We start from the raw sequence: 19,770 nt of genomic DNA, 5'->3' as shown, positions 1-19,770 counted from the left end.
GAGTAGGTAAATGAAAAATAAATAGAATTCTTTATTTGAAATGCTACCTAACATGTCTATCGTGTAATCTCTTTATGGTATAAATATTGAGAAACAATGAAGTAATAACATCAACATAATAATATCCATGAATACAAGAAGCATAATCATTACTTTTTTGAAAATATTGATTATTAACGAGTGTTAACCCCCCTCATTTTATCATGTTGACATGGCATTAACTCCGCCTTCACCGCAAAAATATAAATCATGAGCACCAAGGTGTTAAACCAAGCAATTGGATCATACTTCTAACGCGCTTCAGCATTTTCAACTCCCACTTAGTACATGAGCGTGAGCCATGGACATAGCACTAGGTGGAATGGAATGCAATAATAGGGATCAATAAGGAGAAGACAAAAAGGGAGAAAGTCTCATATCGAAGCGGCTAATCAACGGGCTATGGAGATGCCCATCAATTGATGTCAATGCGAGGAGTAGAGATTGCCATGCAACGGATGCACTAAGAGCTATAAGTGTATGAAAGCTCAACTGAAAACTAAGCGGGTGTGCATCCATCTTGCTTGCTCATGAAGACCCCGGGCATTTGAGGAAGCCCATCATCGAAATATACAAGCCAAGTTCTATAATAAAAAATTCCCACTATTATATGAAAGTGACAACATAGGAGACTCTCTATATGAAAAACATGGTGTTACTTTGAAGCACAAGTGTGGAGAAGGATAGTAACATTGCCCCTTCTCTCTTTTTCTCTCATTTTTTTGTTGGGAATCATCGTCCCCATCATCCTTTCCTCACTGGGACAATGTTCTATAATGATGATCATCACACTTTCATTTACTTAAAAGTCGATACTAGAACAATATGACTCTATATGAATGCCTCTGGCAGTGTACCAGGATGTGCAATGATGCTAGCGTAACATGTATAATAATGATAAACGGTGGTTGAGTGATACATCCATTCTGCATCATGTTTTCCTACTATTATTTGTAATGTTCTTTATCATTATAACACTTTGTGATGCAATTATAATTCCTTTTCTCTCTTAATTTGCAAGATTTACATGAAGAGGGAGATTGCCGGTAACTAGGAATTCTGGACCTGCAAAGGCTACATCACAGATACCTATTCTACACAACTCCAATTGACCTAAAATTTTATGAAGAATTTTTATGGAATATATAAAAAATACTGGAGCAAAGAAGTACGAGAGGGGACCCACCAATTGCCCACATGGCAACAGGGCACGGCCACCCCTGGGTGCGCCATGATGCCTTGTGGGGCCCTACCAGGCCTCCGCCCCCATCTTCTACTATATGAAGGGTTTTGACGAAACTTGGGCTATTGGGACGAAGTGCCACCGTCTCGAGGCGGAACATGGGCAGGAGCACTTTAGCTTGGCGGAGCGATTCCGCCGGGGACACTTCCCTCCGGGAGGGGGAAATCGAAGCCATCGACATCACCAACAACCCTCTCATCGTGGGAGGATCAATCTTCATCAACATCTTCACTAGCACCATCTCATCTCAAACCCTAGTTCATCTCTTGTATTCAATCTCTGTCCCAAAACCTTAGATTGGTAGTCAGGGGTTGCTACTAGTTGGTTTATTTGGTGGAAGATTATATGTTCAAATCCTTGATGATATTCAATACCCCTATGATCTTGAACATGATTTGTGAGTAGTTATTTTTGTTCTTGAGGACATGGGAGAAGTCTTGTTATAAGTAATCATGTGAATTTGGTATTCGTTCAATATTTTGATAATATGTATGTTGTTGCTTTCTTTAGTGGTGTCATGTGAACGTCGACTACATGACACTTCACCATACTTGGACCTAAGGGAAGGCATTGTGGAGTAATAAGTAGATGATGGGTTGCTAGCGTGATAGAAGGTTAAACCCTAGTTTATACGTTATTTCGCAAGGGGCTGATTTGGATACATATATTTCATGCCATGGTTAGGTTTATCTTAATTTTTCTTTCATAGTTGCGGATGCTTGCGAGAGGGAGTAATCATAAGTGTGAGGCTTGTTCAAGTAAGAACAACACCCAAGCACCGGTCCACCCACATATCAAATTACCAAAGTAGCAAACGCGGATCAAATAAACATGATGAAAATAGCTAGATGATAATTCCCATGTTTCCTCGAGAACACTTTGCTTAATAAGAGATCGTTCCGGCTTGTCCTTTGCTTAAAAAGGATTGTGCCACCTTGCTGCACCTTTGTTACAATTGCTACTTGTTGCTCGTTACATATTACCTTGCTATCAATCTATCTGTTACCGATAATTTCAGTGCTTGTAGAAAATATCTTGCTGAAAACCGCTTGTCATTTCCTTCTACTCCTCATTGGGTTTGACACTCTTACTTATCGAAAGGACTACTATTGATCCCCTATACATGTGGGTCATCAAGACTCTTTTCTGGCGCCGTTGTCGGGGAGTGAAGCGCCTTTGGTGAGTGGAATTTAGTAAGGAAACATTTATATTACGTGCTGAAATTTACTGTCACTTGTCACTATGGAAAGTAATCCTTAGAGGGGTTTGTTCAGAGTATCTTCACCTCGAACGGAAGCACTAAGAGTTGCCACTGGACCTACTGAACCTACTGAAAATATTTATTATGAGATTCCTTTGGGTATGTTAGAGAAACTGCTAGCTAATCCTTACGCAGGAGATAGAACAGTACACCCTGATATGCACTTAATCTATGTGAAAGAAATTTGTGGATTGTTTAAGCTTGCAGGTTTATCCGAGGATGGAGTTAAGAAGAAGGTATTCCATTTATCTTTGGAGGAAAAGCTATTGACATGGTATAGGCTATCAGATGACATTGGAATATGGGATTGGAACGGTTGAAATTGGAATTTCATCAGCCAATGCATCTGGTTAATCGTGATCGAAACTATATATATAATTTTGGGCTCGTGAAGGAGAAAGTATCACTCAAGTTCGGGGAAGTCTTAAATACATGATGTACACATGCCCCAATCATGAGCTCTCACGATAAATTATTCTACAAAACTTTTATGCTCGGCTTTCTCATAATGATTAATCCGTACTTGATTCTTCTTCTACTGGTTCGTTTATGAAGAAAACTATTGAATTCAAATGGGGTCTTCTGAAAAGAATTAAACGCAACTTTGAATATTAGGAACTCGACAAAGGTAAAGTGTCAGGTATAAAACTTAAGTTTGATTGTGTTAAGTCCTTTGTGGAAACTGATGTTTTTCATAAGTTTAGTACTATATATGGACTTGACTTTGAGATAGCAGCTTCTTTTTGTGAATCATTTGCTACTCATGTTGGTCTCCCTAAATATAAACGGTTTAAATATCACCCCCTATTGAACAAAATATTGAGGAACAAGTTTTTATTATATCCCCTTTGAATACCTATCATATTGGGACCAATTTCATAACACGCGCGCATTGCCATTACTATTTATTAGACTCTCAAAAAGATATAACTGAATCATGAGAGTGCAACTATTTCTTTAAAATATAGCCACCGCCGTGCTCTACAAGATATAAGCGAAGCACTAGAGCAACTGCCTAGCTCAAAAGATATAAGTGAAGCACATAGAGTATTCTAACAAATCGTGAATAGATGTGTGTCCCTCTCAAAAGGTGTGTGCGACAAACAATGATTGTGCCAAACTAAAAAGCAAACAAATCAAAGACTACAATAATACAAGACGCTTCAAGCAAAACTCATATTATGTGATGGATAAAAATATAGCTTCAAGTAATATGCCGATGGATAGTAGACGAAAGAGGGGATGCCATCTGGGGCAACTCAAGCTTAGATGCTTGGTTCTCCTTGAATATTACCTTGGGGTGTCTTGGGCATCCCCAAGCTTAGGGTCTTGCCACTCCTTATTCCTTCATCCATCGTGATCTCACCCAAAACTTGAAAACTTCAGCACACAAAACTCAACAAAAACCTCGTGAAATCCGTTAGTATAATAAGCAAATCATAAACTTTAGGTACTGTTATGAACCCATTCATACTTTATTATTGCATAATACCTATTGTTATAACTTCTCCATGACTTATACCCCCCGATATAATTCATAGCATCATTAAAACTAGCAAACTATGCAATGAAAATAGAATCTATCTAAAACAGAACAGTTTGTAATGATCTTAATAATGACTATACTTCTGTCACTTCAAAAAATATGAAAAATTAGGACAACGTGGGAATTTGTATATCAATCATTTGTAAATAAATAATAATTTTATCATGTTTCAGTGAATTATGAAAATTCCCGTACTGGGCGCAATTTTTTTTTGTTTTTTCACAGAATCAAGTCAACTATCAACCAAATCATCCGAAAGGCTTTACATGGCACAAACACTAATTAAAAAATAAAAACACAATCATAACAGTAACATAATTGTGTGAACACTCAAAAACAAAAAATAAAACAATAAACATAAGATAACTTTGGGTTCCCTCCCAACAAGCGCTACTCTTTTATGCCCCTAGCTAGGCGTAATGCATAGTTTCAAGTATTTTCATCTTTCAAGTCCAAATCCTAAATTACACATCCATGCTTCCTAGGAGGTTTAGCATACATATTTTTAATAATCACACTCCTAGAAACAAGGTTAAGAAATTCATTTTCAATAATGTGTTCCTTTACCAAATCAGCGAAGTTGGGGTGCACACTAATCATTTTAAAATCCTCTCCATTACTAGTATGAGTGCGCGTTTCTCATAATGTGAGTGGAATCAAATGCACCTATCCATAACGGATAAATGGAGGAGCTCAAACAATCTTGGGGATCCATAGAATGCAACAAGAAGATATGCTATGATCCTAAGCATCATTGTCGAAAAAATATGGCCCTAAGCATAAAATACAAGTATCATGCATTCAGAAGACCTAATGAACATTTTTGGACAAGATATAAATGAAATATCCAATAAGATCGTCATGCTAATCATGGGTACAAAATATATCAAAAAACTCATGAGTGCAATGATATACGCAACACAAACAAGCACCAACTGCTCAACATCTTACCAAATCCACCAAAGAATAATAAAAAAGACAATCCAGAGGACCTGTAGGAGAAGAAAGATATCAAAGAGGGATATGCACTTTCTCATGTGTATAAGTTTCTTATGTGGCCAATAATTATCAAACATAAGATCTAGTTTCGAAGGTCTCGTCTCGAAGGTTTTTTATATGAAAAAAGGATTTCCCAATCAGAACGAGAGTTTGAGCTCCAAAACATTTTGAAGTTTTCAAATTGATACATGCATGCATGTGCATCTGGGGAGAAGATTGAAGGGGCCATTTATTTATGCCCGGTAATATATGCAAACAACATGGTAACGTATATCACGGATGTGATAACTTACATAACCCAGACGTGATAACTTTTTACCCCAAAAAAGTCATTGAAACATACCATATGAGATCTAGTTTGGAAGGGCTCGTTGTAACAATTTTTTTATATGAAAACAATTTTCCTATCGAACTGACAGTTTGAGCTAGAAAATATTTTGAATTTAAATTAGATGAAATCTCTGCTGTCCTTAGCACTTTTGTCTTATATATATGCATCCAATGAAAATATGTTTTTTTAAACGTGGGGCAAAAGATTTGCCCCTTTTTATTAATTAAGAGAGGAAGAAGTCTGACAAGGTTCCAAGACAAAGAAAGAAAGAAATAGCCCCCCACCAGGGGGTGCACAACATACAATTGCTACTCTCCCGGCAGAATGTGCCCCAAAAAATATCGCACCCGCAGCCGCCCAAAGTCTCGCCGCCCCCTGTATGGTGCGAAGGAGGATGATTGGGGGTGCGTACTTGCTGCGGAAAACCCATGCGTTCCTTTCATCCCAGATTGTCTTGCATACTAGCATAGTGAGGGAAGGCATTGCGCTTCCATGGATCCTTTGAGTGAAGACCATGTCAAACCACCAATCTTTGATGCTCCTATAGTTTGTCCAAGCTGAGAGATCCAAGCTGACTAGTTGAAGCCAGTCCTTCACCAATCCCTACAGTCTCAGTGTGTAGCGGCAGTTGAAAAATAAATAGTCGACGGTTTCCCGCTCCCTCCAACAAAGAGGGCAAGGGCCACAGTTTGGCCATCCCCTCCTGGCCAAACGGTCAGCCGTCCAAATCGCTCAATGAAGATTGCAACGCAATGATTGTATTGCGACATATAAAAATTTGGTTCACCGGTAGCATCGCTAAGAATTAGTAGCTTATAACAGTTGCAACTGTGCTAACCTAGAAAAATCTTAGTTCACCATAAGAATATCTAGACAAATTATAATTCTCAAATGATAAGTGTCACACGTGTGGCATAAAGCATTTAGTTCCTGACATTTTCTACAACTAAAATTGCCATCCGAAAAGGAAAGAAACAAATCCAAAAAGAAACTGAAACTTACCACCCCGAAAGAAAGTTGACATGCTTGACAATTAAAATTGTCATTCTCGCGTCATTATAGAAAACATTTGAAGTTGCCTTGTGTTCGTGCCACACATGTGAATCTTATCATGGTCTTTATAATTTGCTATCTAGATATTTGGAGGAAGAAGCCAGATGGCGGTTGTAGGGTCAACCACGTAGTATCCCACAGACACGATCTTCTGCCTCTCTTCACCGCTGTACAGTGCACGGCCACCATTGTCGTCCATGCATGTCGCGCCGCCACCGAGATGGTCGTCTATGAAGACGAAGCGATAGTTGAGGTGGTAGATGTGGTTTGCCTGCACCCCGCCGCGCCTGGCCACCGATACGTGGGCCACCTTACATGAAGTCATCGGCCCCACAAACAAAGCGTAATCGCCCAAGCTCGTCACCTCCGCCCATTTGTAGACATCGTCGGTGCTGGTGCTGACGAGCTCGAATACCCCGAAGGATGGCTCGTGGTTGCGTGACCACCGGGCCTTCACCGCCATGGCCGGCTTACCACGCAGCTCAAAGAGGTAGCTCACGTACGCCACTAGGTCGTCCACAAAGCCGGCGCCATCACGCTTTTCAATGGCCAACCGGTGCGCGGCGGTGACCACCGGCGTACCGTCGCTGTCCACATCGATTTCATACCTGATTAGTCCCTCCGTGCCATAGGCGGCAAGACCGTAGAGCTCGCCGTTGCAAAAGGCAACGTCCGACACGCGCTCCGCGTGGCTGCATGGTGCCATCGCCCACCCTCCATCCGGGCAACCAACCCTGCAAAGCGCGACACACCAACGTTTGGTGATGGCGGCAAGAATGCAACCGGTTGACGTAGGGGCCTCTGAGAACACGAGTTTCCGGATGCGCAACGGACGGTTGATATGCGTGCACACGAGCCGCCTCTGCTTATCGGAGAGCGTCAACTCGAGGCGGGAGAAGAGGCTCACTACGGCGAGCAGGCGGCGCCCCTCTTCGAACGCGGCGACCCAGCCGCCGTCGTGGGAGCCGACGAGCCGCCTATCGATGGCCACGCTCGGGAGCGACATGCGCATGACCCATCGTCCTCGGGAGAGTACAGGAGGCGCTCCGTCCCCATGTCGTCGTCCCGCGGCGGGAAGAGAAGCCACGGGAGAGCGCCCGGTGCCTGGTGCCGCCGTGATGTCACCACGGCGCGCCAGGACTTGCAGACGGCGGCGAGGCGGACGCGGTCGAGCGCGGTGGGGACCCTGCCGTAGACCGCGCCGAGAAGATCTCCAGGTAGATCAGACCACTGACCCGCCTCCACCTCCACGATCTGCTGCCGGCTGTAGTCTCCGGGAGGCACCTGCGGGATGCTGGCTTTTGCAGCCCCAGGATCATCGTCCACGGTCACGCACGGCAGAATAGATCGCGCGACACGCGACAGCAAGGCAGCGAGGCGTCGTTTGGCACCTCGTCGTCTGCTGGCTTTCGTGCGCATGCCTGCTTCTCCGCTACAAAAAGAAAACATGGAAATTTCTGCTGCTTCGTAGTATCCCTTTAGTTTACACATTGCGTGCCTTCATATAGAGCTAGCACCAACGCCATTGGCTCCAATACGTGGCCTGCTCGCATTACCCAATCGTGATTTGGGAAGACAATTATTGCACTTTTGCAATAATAATGATTCCTGTTTGGTTAACTTGTACACGCTCCATATTCCTGTTTGGTGTCCAAAAGTTTTTTTTAACACACTACAGATGCAAGCGGTCATCGACGAAAATGTCTCCTACCACTGAAAATGCATCGTCAATTTTTTTGAAATAAATCTAAGAATAATGTGAGCATCAGGACTTGAATCCTGATGGGCTGAGAATACGTCTATCCCTCTAATCATCCAACAACAGATTGGTTCACCGATATCCAAAACTTTGCATATACGGTCCCATCCTCTCCTCCACCTCCTCCTCTTCAGCCGCCCCATCCTCCCCCGTCATTCCTCTCCCCCACCCGCTTGCGCTACGCACCGGCGCCTGCGATGTGTCGCCCTGGACGGCTCGCCTCGAGCAGCAAGGAGCATCGGCGCCTGTGTTGCGTCGCCATGCCCACCCCAAGAGCAACCAACAGGCATCGACGTGAGGCCGGGAGGTCCTCTCCTCTCCAGATCCTAGTGACGGTGAGGTCCAGCAGATGCGGACCAACCGGCGGTTGTCATTGCCATGGCACTCCGCCTCCTCTCCGGTGGCAGAGCTGCTCCTTCCCAACATGCATCCGGATGCCCCCTATGTGGTCGGTGGAATAATGCAAAAGCAAAAGCTTAAACGGGATGATTTGATGCATATTTAATCCCTTTTGGCCGTGAATTTCTACATGGCAGTATAGATCATGTTGTTATATTCTTGTGTCTTTTTTATATGCTCTTTCAGAAGTCACTCGAGAACGTTTTTAATGCACAACCAAGAATTGAATATCACCATCTTACATTTTGTAGTGCTTTTTTTCTTGAGTAAATTCTCAAATAGTTGTAGTTGCACACATATTAGTTTTTAGTTGTATATATGATTTAAGAAGTTGCACAACACGATGATACTAGATTGGCTAGAAGATGTTTTCGTTTAAGTTGATCCATTTTTACTAATCATATTTTTAGTTGGCATCCGCAGTAGTTATAGTTGCACACATAGTAGTTCTCAATTGGATACGACCATTAAAAAGTTGCACTAACACGACAATACAAGTAAGAAGAGAAATTATAATATGCAAAATGTTAAACTGCGGTGGATCAAACCCACGACCAACGGTTACTTGCTGTCTATATTGGATAGCCACTTTTTTTAGACAAATTGGATAGCCACTTTAAAAGGGGCTTAAATGTGCTGCACCGCTGCTGTTACCGCAGCCCATTTATCACACTATAGTTTTCTAATTGCTAAATACTATTATAATCATTGTTCAAGAAATCGGTAACTGGTAGCTGCTCGGCTTGCTTGTTAGTAGTGATTAATCGGTGAATTGGCCTATTAATTGGATTAATCAGTCGACCATTAATCGGTAGATTAAATAGGTATTGCCAACACATATCTAGTTTTTTTATGTATTATACCATACTCTCATGCTCTCAACTATATAATATATCAAAGTATGCTATTGTTTGGTCGAATCCTAGCTATTGAAGAGCGAGAGGGGGATGGGAGGGGTTATAGGGAAAAAATTGGGCTTTGCTTGCCAACAAGTTAATGGGTCAGTAACGATTAATCAGTCTAACTGGCCAATTAATCGGCCTGACAAGCTAGCACGATAAATAGGTGCTATTCGATTCGGTCACCCTACGAGTAGCGACTAACTGGCCTGTTAACTGACTAATCGGACGAATTCTTGAACAATGATTATAATTCATATTTATTATTTGAATTTTAATTTCGAAAATTATACAGAAATAATTTTCAGAATTACGTGAACATTATTTTAAATAATACTATTTCCCTTATAGTGAATACATGAATATTGCCTAATACAACAATCTTTTTTCTGAACGCATTAACAATATTTTTACAATTCATGAATATTATTATAATTGGTACTTATTATTTTACTTATGTAAATATTTTTAAATAATCATGTATATTTGTTTAATTACATGAACATTCTTTTAAATAAGAACATTGTTTAGAATTATATGAACATTATTTCAAATAAAAATATTGTTTATAATTACATGAAAATTATTTTAGATTAGTTATTTCATTTGAATTTATATTATTTATAATTTAAATATTTCTACATAATACTAAGGAACGGAAAAAACTAACATGTTGAAAATAGGCCACGGTGACAGCAGGCCATTTAGACTTAAGTGCGTGCTCGGCTACAGGTCATTAGGTCTAGCTATCCAAATTGAACATCATCAAATGTACTAAGAAAATTTAATATCAAATGGTACTTGGTCTGTTTGCTAGCTCGACCGGCCAGAGTCCTGCACGTCGGCGCGTCGCAAGATTTTGCATATTAATTTCCTCCCTGTTATGGATCCTGGCGGGTGGGGCCCAATGGTGGCGTTTCATTTTTTAAGAAAACAAAATCAAGGGGCTTTCTCTTTTTTTTTTTGTGAGGAAAAGGAGTTTTATTCCATGTTAATAGGCTTACAGTCTGCTAATACATGATGACTAATAAAAGGCGGATGATGTAACCAACACGTGGTACTATGCTCCGAGCATAATTAGCTAAACAGTGAGAAACCATATTTTGTGATCTTGCTATCTTCATTGTAGTAAACTCCCGTTCTTCCATCAAAGCCTTAATTTCCTTCATCAAATTACCATAGGTAGATCTGGCTAGTGAATCATCACATAGTGCTGATAAAGCATCCATTGAATCAGATTGCACGATGATCGGCCGGGTAGACCACTGCAAAGCAAGAGTCATACCCTTCAATATTGCGTGTAGCTCAGCTTCAAGGGCATCATTGCAGAAAAATAGAACGTGACAAGATGCGAACGTGACACCTCCTTGGCCAGCCCCCGCTGTTCTCTCATCCGGTGAAAAAGATCCGTCCAGCGACAGGGCGAGACTGCCCATGGGAGGTGATCCCCAAGGAAGAATAGGGAGCCGGGCCGCATTGCTGCAACCCTGTATGAAAGAGTTGACCGGTGTCTTCCCTTTAATGACTTGCTCAACTGATAGATGACGAACATCACGTACTGAGTTCAAATATGAACACAGAAAATTCTTAGACACCTCCGTAAGTGGGATATTCTTTCCATGTGTTAGATCATTACGGAGGCTCCAAATTCTCCGTAGTAGCATAATTCAGGCTGCAAGTGGAGGTGGGGTTAAATGGGACTAGCAAACCCATCCCACTTAAATTGCCTTAGTGGGCTCCCGTTGGAAAGGAAAGAAATTAAGTGGGCTATCTCTATTACCCCATTGGGAACCCACTAACCCACCATCCCCTTTTCCTTCTCGTGGACACAGAGGAACCAGGAGGCGCCGCGGCGCAGCACAGGCACTCCCGCCGCCGCCGATTGACGCACACAACGGCCGGTGATGGACGGCGCCGCCACATGCCCTCCTCTTCCGCCTCGCACTCAGCCCCTCCTGGCCTCCCTTGCCTCGCAGCTTCTCCCTCCTCCGGCCCACGTCGCCTTGAATCCTCGGAGACACAGAAACGCAGAGCTTCGCGAGCACTGACGGCAATCCCCGGGGCTGCAGGTACCGAGCAGGTACGGTGCCGCAACCTTGACGGCCTCGGACACGGCGTCGTCCCCTGCCGCGACCCGAGCCTGCCCCAGCCGTGCTGATGCTCGTCGGCCTCCGCCAACGCATTGCCCTTGAGCAGCCTAGATCCGAGCATGCCGAGCTCAACGCCGCCTAGCCCTGCGTCCGCGGCCGCCATCAGCACCCCGCCCAGCGGCTACGGTCAGCTCTCCCGTCCATGGTTGGCTTCTCTTGAGTTTACGGACGGGCGGGTGGTTGCAGCAGCTTTGCCTTCGGGAAACCAGCCTGGTTTAGTGGAATCCCACTAATGCCCATCTAACCCACCTAAACTTTACTGGGTTGTTAGCTATCACCCACTAAGGCCTCCTTTGGTTTAAAAGAATCTTGTAGGAATTTCATAGGATAGGATTTTTATAGGAAAAGTTTCTTTAGAGCCCTTTGGTTTGTAGAAATGAAATCCTATTCCTATGAAGGAATTCTTCCTATCCTCGTTCTTTTACCATCGATCATGCGAAAGTTTACCAATTTCTTGATCAATTCTTTTTGCTCACCATCAAAGTCCCCCATATAGCTGAGAATTTCCGAGCAATTGGAAGCCGCTTTCGATGACGAGGCCGATAAATTTATATTACGCGATCGTTACTGTCCATCTTTTTCAGCTCTGCTCCCGAAAAGAGAAAGGAAAGGAATTAGTCTAAACTTAGTGGAAAAAATCCTATGATGTGAATCAAAGGGCATCTTCTTTCCTATTCCTATTCATAGGATTTATGATACATGTCATCTCATTTTCTATGACTTTCCTATTCCTATGATTTTCATACCCTATGAATCAAAGAAGGTCTAAACCTTGGTGGGACTAAGTGGACTGTGGTGGGACACCCACGACCAGTCCCACCTGCAGCGTGAAGCATAATAATCATCTCTCTAGTGATAGTTGGGTGAGAGCTAAGTAGATGCAGCAACCACTCATCTCCCGTGTTGATGACTTCTTCCTTCGCTGGGATTGGCCACACAGTTTTCATAGTATCCCAAAGAATGGATGCGTTATCACAAGTTATCATTGCATGGTATGTATCTTCAACATCTGTACCACAAACTGGACACGTAGCTATTTTAGCAATGTGACGGTCTCTTTTTTTCGAGTTTGTGGCAAGAGCACCAGTAGCGACTTTTCATGCGTGGATACGCATTCTGTGGGGAACATCCGCCACACCGAACGCACGCCATCTGGGTTCGAGCTTGAAGCACCACCCGAGAACTTCTGTTCATGCTCCTCCATTGCCAGCTTGTATGCACTCCGTACTGTGAAGCAACCCTTCAGCTCCGGTTGCCACGCCACAAAATCTTCTTGCTGCCGAGCTGAAGTTTTAATACTGCGAATATTTGCAACGTCGACCAGCCAGAAGTGTTGTTGTAATAGTCCAACATTCCATGATCTATCCTCATTCAGTAGCTGTGAGACACGGTTGAGTCTACATTGGCGCTTAGGTGTAATTGGCCGGAAGGTTGGCCCCCTTGGAATCCAGGGATCGCGCCACGTCCGGATCATCGAACCGTCTCCCACACGTCAAATCAACCCTTTCTTCAAAAATTCGAGACCATGCGCCACCCTTTCCAAACCGGAGAAGAATTCCCCGAAAAAACTGTATCAACTAAACTTCCATTAGGATAGTATCGAGCTTTCAACAGTTGTGCACAAAGATTGTTCGGTTGAACGACTAACCTCCATGCTTGTTTGGCCAACAAAGCTTGGTTGAAAGCTCTCATACCCCTGAAACCAAGTCCACCTTTCACCTTTGGTAGAACGAGCTTGTCCCAAGCCACCCAAGCCATCTTCCTTCTTCCTCTCTCAACACCCCACCAATATTGCCTCATAAGTTTGGTTAGATCATCGCATACCGAGAATGGCAATTTAAATACACTCATGACATAGGTAGGAATTGCCTAGGCCATGGCTTTTATAAGAATTTCTTTACTAGAGGACGCCATATACCTCTCGCTCCAGTCGACCAATCGCTTACTCAATCTAGCCTGCACAGTTTGAAATCTTCCTTTATGCATTCTGCCTTCGGGGACCGGTAGGCCAAGATACTTTGGATCAAATATTTCCTGTGTGATCTCCAAAATATTCTTCGCTTCTTGGGACACAGCTGTCAAACAATTATCAGAAAACAGGATGGAGCACTCGGACGGATTGATAAGTTGTCCCGTCGCCGCCTCGTAAGTGTTCAAAACATCCTTGATAATATTTGCCTGAGGTCCACTTGCTTGGAAAAATAACAATGAATCATCCGCGAACTGGAGATGAGAAATAGGAGGTGCATTCCGACATATAATAACGGGAAGTAGGCCCCTTTCCATCATCGCCTTATTCAACTAGGCCGAGAGTGCATCAGCAACAAATAAGAATAAGAAGGGGGATAATGGATCACCTTGTCGGAGGCCTCGTGTCTGAGAAAATTGTTCCAAGAGTTTGCCATTGAATTTCACTGAATACTTAACTGAAGTAACACACTCCATAATTAACGAGACCCAGGTCGGACAGAAACCCCACTTGAGAAGGGCCTTCTCCAAAAACTCCCAATCCACATGGTCATATGCCTTTGAAAGATCCAACTTATACGCACAGAACAGGTCATCGTTGTTTCTTAGAGACTCAATGAAATGCACACACTCGAATGCAATTATAGCATTATCAGATGTGAGCCTACCTATAATAAAAGCACTCTCATTTTGTGAAATCGACTCATCCAAGAGAGGTCTGAGCCGATTGACCATGCACTTTGACACAATTTTATAAATGACATTGCACAGGCTAATTGGACAAAAATCCTTCAAGTCCTCTGGGTGGGGTACCTTAGGAATCAAAACAATAGCAGTGTCAGTCACACCTTGAGGTATCTTACCAATTTCAAAGAAGGATAAAACTGCCGCAATAATCTCCGTCTTCAAACATGAACAATTGCGTTGATAGAACCGTCCGGGGAAACCATCAGGACCTGGTGCTTTCAGGGGACCGATCTGAAATAGGGCATCTGAAACCTCCTTTTCAGAGAACTTTTCACAAAGAGTCACGTTCATCACATCCGTTACTCTCAGCATGATGTCATTTAGTACACTGTCAGGGATCACCGTGGGATCCTTTGTATAAACTTCCTTGAAATAGGAAGCCACCATCCTCTCCATATCATTTGGGACAGAGCACCAGGAGCCAGCCGTTCTACGTAATCTATGAATACGGTTCTTACGTGCTCTCCAAACAGCTCTGCGATGAAAGTATTTAGTATTGCGGTCACCCTCCTATAGCCAAGTGATACGAGATCGCTGAAGCCACATCATCTCTTCTCTATACAGTAACTCATACAGCTCATACATCTTTGCTCGTATGCGATCACTGCTTGCATCAACCAACTGTAATTCCTCGATTTCTCGACGCAACTTTTCTATCTCTTTCAAAACGTTTCCAAACTTCTCTTTGCTCCAAATTTTCAGGACCGACATGACGCCACTTAAAGAAGAGACAACCGAATCAAGGGGCTTTCTCATGAGGAAAAAAAATAGGGGGGTCCTCATAAAAATCCCAGGTCACATGCCCTTCGTCCCTGCCTCCCCGTCACCGACGGGTGGACCCTGTGCCATGCTAGCGCGTCACATCAGCACTGGTTAGCACCGTAGATGTGCACCCACGCCAAGTTCTATCACCGATTCAATGTATGCCGCAAATTTTAGCACCAAACTGATCTTTCTCGCAAAGTTCAAACACTTGTAGTGTAATTGACTCTTTCTAATACTTTTCTGTTTACATGATACTTTTTCTAATATATGGATTAGAATTGTTTTTCTTATATCAATTAGAGAGAACAAATTATTACCCTTTATAAATTAGGGGAACAAAATTTTCTATTTTAGGCTGGCTGCTTGCTAGTGAAAGCTGAATAAAACTGTTGCTTATTGATGATTTGGTGCGGCATACAAGAGTATATAAGAGGGTACAAACCGACTTGGGGTAGGGGTACAAAACTGACTTGGACTAGAAGTCGTATACCATAATGACTACTCTAACATCCCCCCGCAGTATCAACGGCAGGCTCGACGACGTTGAGACTAAAACAGATATCTTGAAACGGCTTAGTAGGCAGTGCCTTGGTGAAAATGTCAGCAAACTGAGCCGTAGAGGGAACATGAAGCACCCGAACCTGACCAAGAGCAACCTTTTCACGAACAAAATGAATATCAATCTCAATATGCTTTGTGCGTCGGTGTTGAACTGGATTGCTGGTCATGTAGACTGCTGATATGTTGTCACAGTAGACAATAGTGGCCTGCTCAATAGGCCTATGTAGCTCAGAGAGTAACTGCCGAATCCAGATTGTATCTGCAACGGCATGTGCCACAGCGCGATACTCAGCCTCGGCCGACGAACGTGAGACTGTAACCTGTCTTTTCGAAGACCAAGAAATCAAATTGTTACCAAGAAAAACACAAAAACCGGAAGTGGACCTTCGAGTGTCAGGACAACCAGCCCAGTCTGCATCAGAGTATGCGGTAAGCGAGTTTGGAGAAGAATTATTGAGGTGGAGACCATGATTGAGAGTTCCTTTTAAATACCGAAGAATGCGTTTAACATGATTATAGTGAGGAACTCGGGGATCATGCATATAGAGACATGCTTGTTGAACAGCAAAAGAGATTTCAGGACGAGTAATGGTGAGATATTGGAGAGCGCCTGTTAGGCTACGATAGAGAGTAGGATCGGAAAAGGGTTCACCGGTAGCCGAAAGTTTAAAACTAGTATCGACAGGAGTGTGAGATGATTGACAGTCAAGCATACCAGCACGATTAAGAAGATCAAGAATATACTGGCGTTGGGAAAGAAAAAGGCTGGAGGAATCTTGAACAACAACAATGCCTAAGAAATGATGAAGGAGTCCTAGGTCAGTCATAGAAAATTCAGATCTAAGAAGAGAGACAATATGATCTAAGAACTTTTGAGAGGAGGCGGTAAGAATGATATCATCTACATAGAGAAGTAAATAGGCAGTGTCAGAAGTTTGATGATACACAAAAAGAGAGGTGTCGGAGAGAGATGGAGTGAAGCCTATTGTTTGAATGAAGGAGGAGAAGCGTTGAAACCAAGCTCGTGGGGCCTGTTTAAGACCGTAGAGAGATTTCTGAAGAAGACATACATGAGTTGGAAAGGATGGATTTTCAAAACCCAGAGGTTGCTGGCAGTAGACAGTTTCTTGAAGGGAACCATGGAGGAAAGCATTTTTCACATCAAGTTGGTGAATGGGCCATGAAGAGGAGACAGCAACACTAAGAACGGTGCGAATGGTGCTAGGTTTAACAACAGGAGAGAAGGTTTCTTCGTAATCAATTCCTTGTTGCTGAGAAAAGCCACGACAAACCCACCTGGCTTTATATCGTGAGAGGCTCCCATCGGAGTGGAACTTTTGGCGAAAAATCCATTTGCCAGAAACAATATTTGTATTGGGAGGACGAGGAACAAGTTGCCAGGTGTTGTTTTGAAGTAAAGCATTATATTCTTCTTGCATGGCAGCGGCCCAATTGGGATCAAGTAGAGCAGTTTTGTAATTCTTTGGAAGAGAAGTGAGAGATACAGAGGTATGAAGGTTTAGGCGGTCTTGGGGTTGATGAAATCCTGATTTGGCCCTAGTACGCATGCGACGATCATTAATCGGGGCTGCTGTAGGAATAGCACGAGGGGGTAAGGTGGGTACTGGTGAGTCCAGCGCAGCGGAAGAGTCGGACGAAGGAGTAGGGCTGGGTGGTGGAGTGGGAGCAGGGCTGGGTGGTGGAGTGGGAGGAGCGGCCGGGGGTGTTGGGGAGGGAGCAGGGGTCGGGGGTGTTGGGGACGTCTCGGGTGGGGTGAGTGTATGGTTGGGATTGGCTATGGTGGGTGTTAATGGTGGTGGTGATAAGTTGTGTTCGGCAGGTAGGGGAGTATATAGTTGGAAAGGACGGGGAGAGGGGGTGTTTGCGGAGCTAGGGGTGTTGGATGGTGTAGTAGTGCGTTGTGAGAAAGGAAAAATGTGCTCAGCAAACGTGACATGACGAGAGACATGAACGTGTCCAGTGTGAAGGTCGAGACAGCGATAGCCTTTGTGCTCGTCAGAGAAGCCGAGAAAAGCACATGGAATAGAGCGTGGTGACAATTTATTTGCAGAAGTGGCGTAGGCATTGGGAAAACAGAGACGGCCGAAAACACGAACCGCGGAGTAGTCGGGGTGGGAAAGAAAGAGGGAATAATAGGGAGTAGTGTTGGGTTTAGTTTTAGAAGGTCGAATATTTAGAAGGAAGGTGGCCATGTGTAGGGCTTCAGCCCAAAACTTGGGAGGCATAGATGATTGAATGAGGAGAGTGCGAACTATATCATTGAGGGTGCGAAGAGAGCGTTCTGCTTTACCATTTTGAGGGGAGGTGTAGGGACATGAGAACCTAAGCAGGATGCCATGTTGTAAGAAGAAAGTACGATTTTTAATGTTATCAAACTCGCGACCATTGTCACATTGGATAAAGCGAATTGGGAGGAAGAAGTGAACAGACACATAGCGTTGAAAATTAAGGAAAAGAGAATGGACCTCGGATTTGTTGCGTAGAGGAAAAGTCCAGACAAAGTGGGTGAAATCATCTAGGATAACAAGGTAGTATTTAAAACCCGAAACACTTGCAATGGGAGAGGTCCATAAATCACAATGTATTAATTCAAAGGGATAAGTGCTACAAGAACTAGAGGAACTAAAGGGAAGACGCACATGTTTGCCTAATTGACAAGACTCGCAAAACACAGAATTATGAGAGTCCCTATTACATGGTATGGTAAATTCACTAAGCATAGAAGCTAAGACGGCGGGGTTGGGATGGCCCAAGCGACGATGCCAGAGATCGACGGAGCCCAGCATGGATGTTGGAGGGGTGGCGGCAGGAACTCCATTAAGAGAATAAAGATCACCGGAGCTATTGAAGCGAGCGATCTCGGCCTTGGTCAGGTAATCCTTCACAGATAGACCAAAAGGGTCAAATTCAGCCGAAACTAGATTGTCGCAAGTAAATTGGCGAACAGAGATAAGATTTTTAATGAGGGCGGGTGCAACTAGAACATCGCGAAGTAAAAGAGGTTTGGTGGAAGAGGGAAGTTGAGCCTGACCAACACAATATATAGGAATAGATGATCCATCTCCAAGGATAATGGAAGGGAAAGGAGATTTAGTGCAAGAAGATAACCAATTACTAGATGCAGACATATGACTAGAGGCCCCTGAATCAAAGATCCAATCCGTACCTGAGTTTCCTTGTGCAGCAAAGTTATTCATGGCCTGGAGAAAGGCAGCTTGATCCCAGCTCGGCGTCGCAGGTGAGGGTGGCGTCGGAAGCAGTGTCGGCGGATACGATGGTGAAGGCAGTAGGGCCGGCTGGGGAGTGTAGTAGGCATTGGCCGGCTGTGGTGGGGGTGGCGTCGGGAGCAGGGCCGGCTGAGGTGTGTAGTAGGCGCCGTCGTCGGTGCTGTAATGACCATAAGGAGCATACGTCGGGGCGGCGTGATAGGCATTGGCCGGCTGTCGGGGGTTGAGAACCCCGGGAGCACCAGTAGGCGGCCGAAGGCCGGGTTGCCAGGCACCTGAGTATGCCGGCGGAGCACCGAGGGTGGACGGAGCGGACCAGGGCATGGGCCATGCTTGAACAAGCCTCGTCCAAGGATCATGAGGAGGCCGCCATGCAACCGCAGATGGAGCACTGGTGGGTGGTGCAGGACTCGGTGCTGGTGATGTCGTAGGCGGAACCGAACGAGTCGGCGGCGGCCTGTAGATAGGGTTTTTGCCGCGGTAGTTCGGACTAGGACGCCAGCCTGGGGGCTGTTCAACAGATGACGATGCGGACGGCCCGGCGGCAGGAGCCGGCCTGGAAGGCGGTGCTGGTGTAGACGACAGAGGAGGACGAGCCGCAGCATGAAAGACCTTGGGGCGAGAATCCTTGCGAGCTTGTGTTTCCGCCGCGAGTTGTAGCAAGGAACGTACTTCAGCGAAGGTAGGAGGGGGCCGTATCATCGGTATGAACGAGGCTTGCTTGTCAAAGTCTTCGCTGAGGCCGACGACGACGATATTGATTAGCTGTGAGTCGCTAACTGTATCGCCGAGTTCGCGGAGC

The 19,770-nt window shown here is 44.4% G+C and overlaps 1 protein-coding gene across 1 annotated transcript; it reads right to left on the bottom strand.

Moving 5' to 3' along the window:
- Positions 1–6,551: 6,551 nt before the first annotated feature.
- LOC109750423 (uncharacterized) lies at positions 6,552–7,891 on the bottom strand. Its single transcript, XM_020309379.1, has 2 exons — positions 7,509–7,891; positions 6,552–7,449 (listed from the first exon to the last, which is right to left on the bottom strand). Exons 1-2 carry the CDS (start codon positions 7,889–7,891, stop codon positions 6,552–6,554), a joined length of 1,281 nt encoding a protein of 426 aa, XP_020164968.1.
- Between the last annotated feature and the right edge of the window lie 11,879 nt (positions 7,892–19,770).

This window comes from Aegilops tauschii, chromosome 2 (assembly GCF_002575655.3).
Source record: "Aegilops tauschii subsp. strangulata cultivar AL8/78 chromosome 2, Aet v6.0, whole genome shotgun sequence".
In the NCBI taxonomy this organism is placed as follows: Eukaryota; Viridiplantae; Streptophyta; class Magnoliopsida; order Poales; family Poaceae; genus Aegilops; species Aegilops tauschii.
This window is presented reverse-complemented; position numbering and strand designations above follow the sequence as displayed.

Bases quoted from the DNA above. Each gene is read 5' to 3' on its own strand.
- LOC109750423 (XM_020309379.1), bottom strand. From the start codon at position 7,891: ATGCGCACGAAAGCCAGCAGACGACGAGGTGCCAAACGACGCCTCGCT. The intron at 7,450-7,508 runs GTACTCTCCCGA...GGCCATCGATAG, and splicing joins ATGGGGACGGAGCGCCTCCT to GCGGCTCGTCGGCTCCCACG.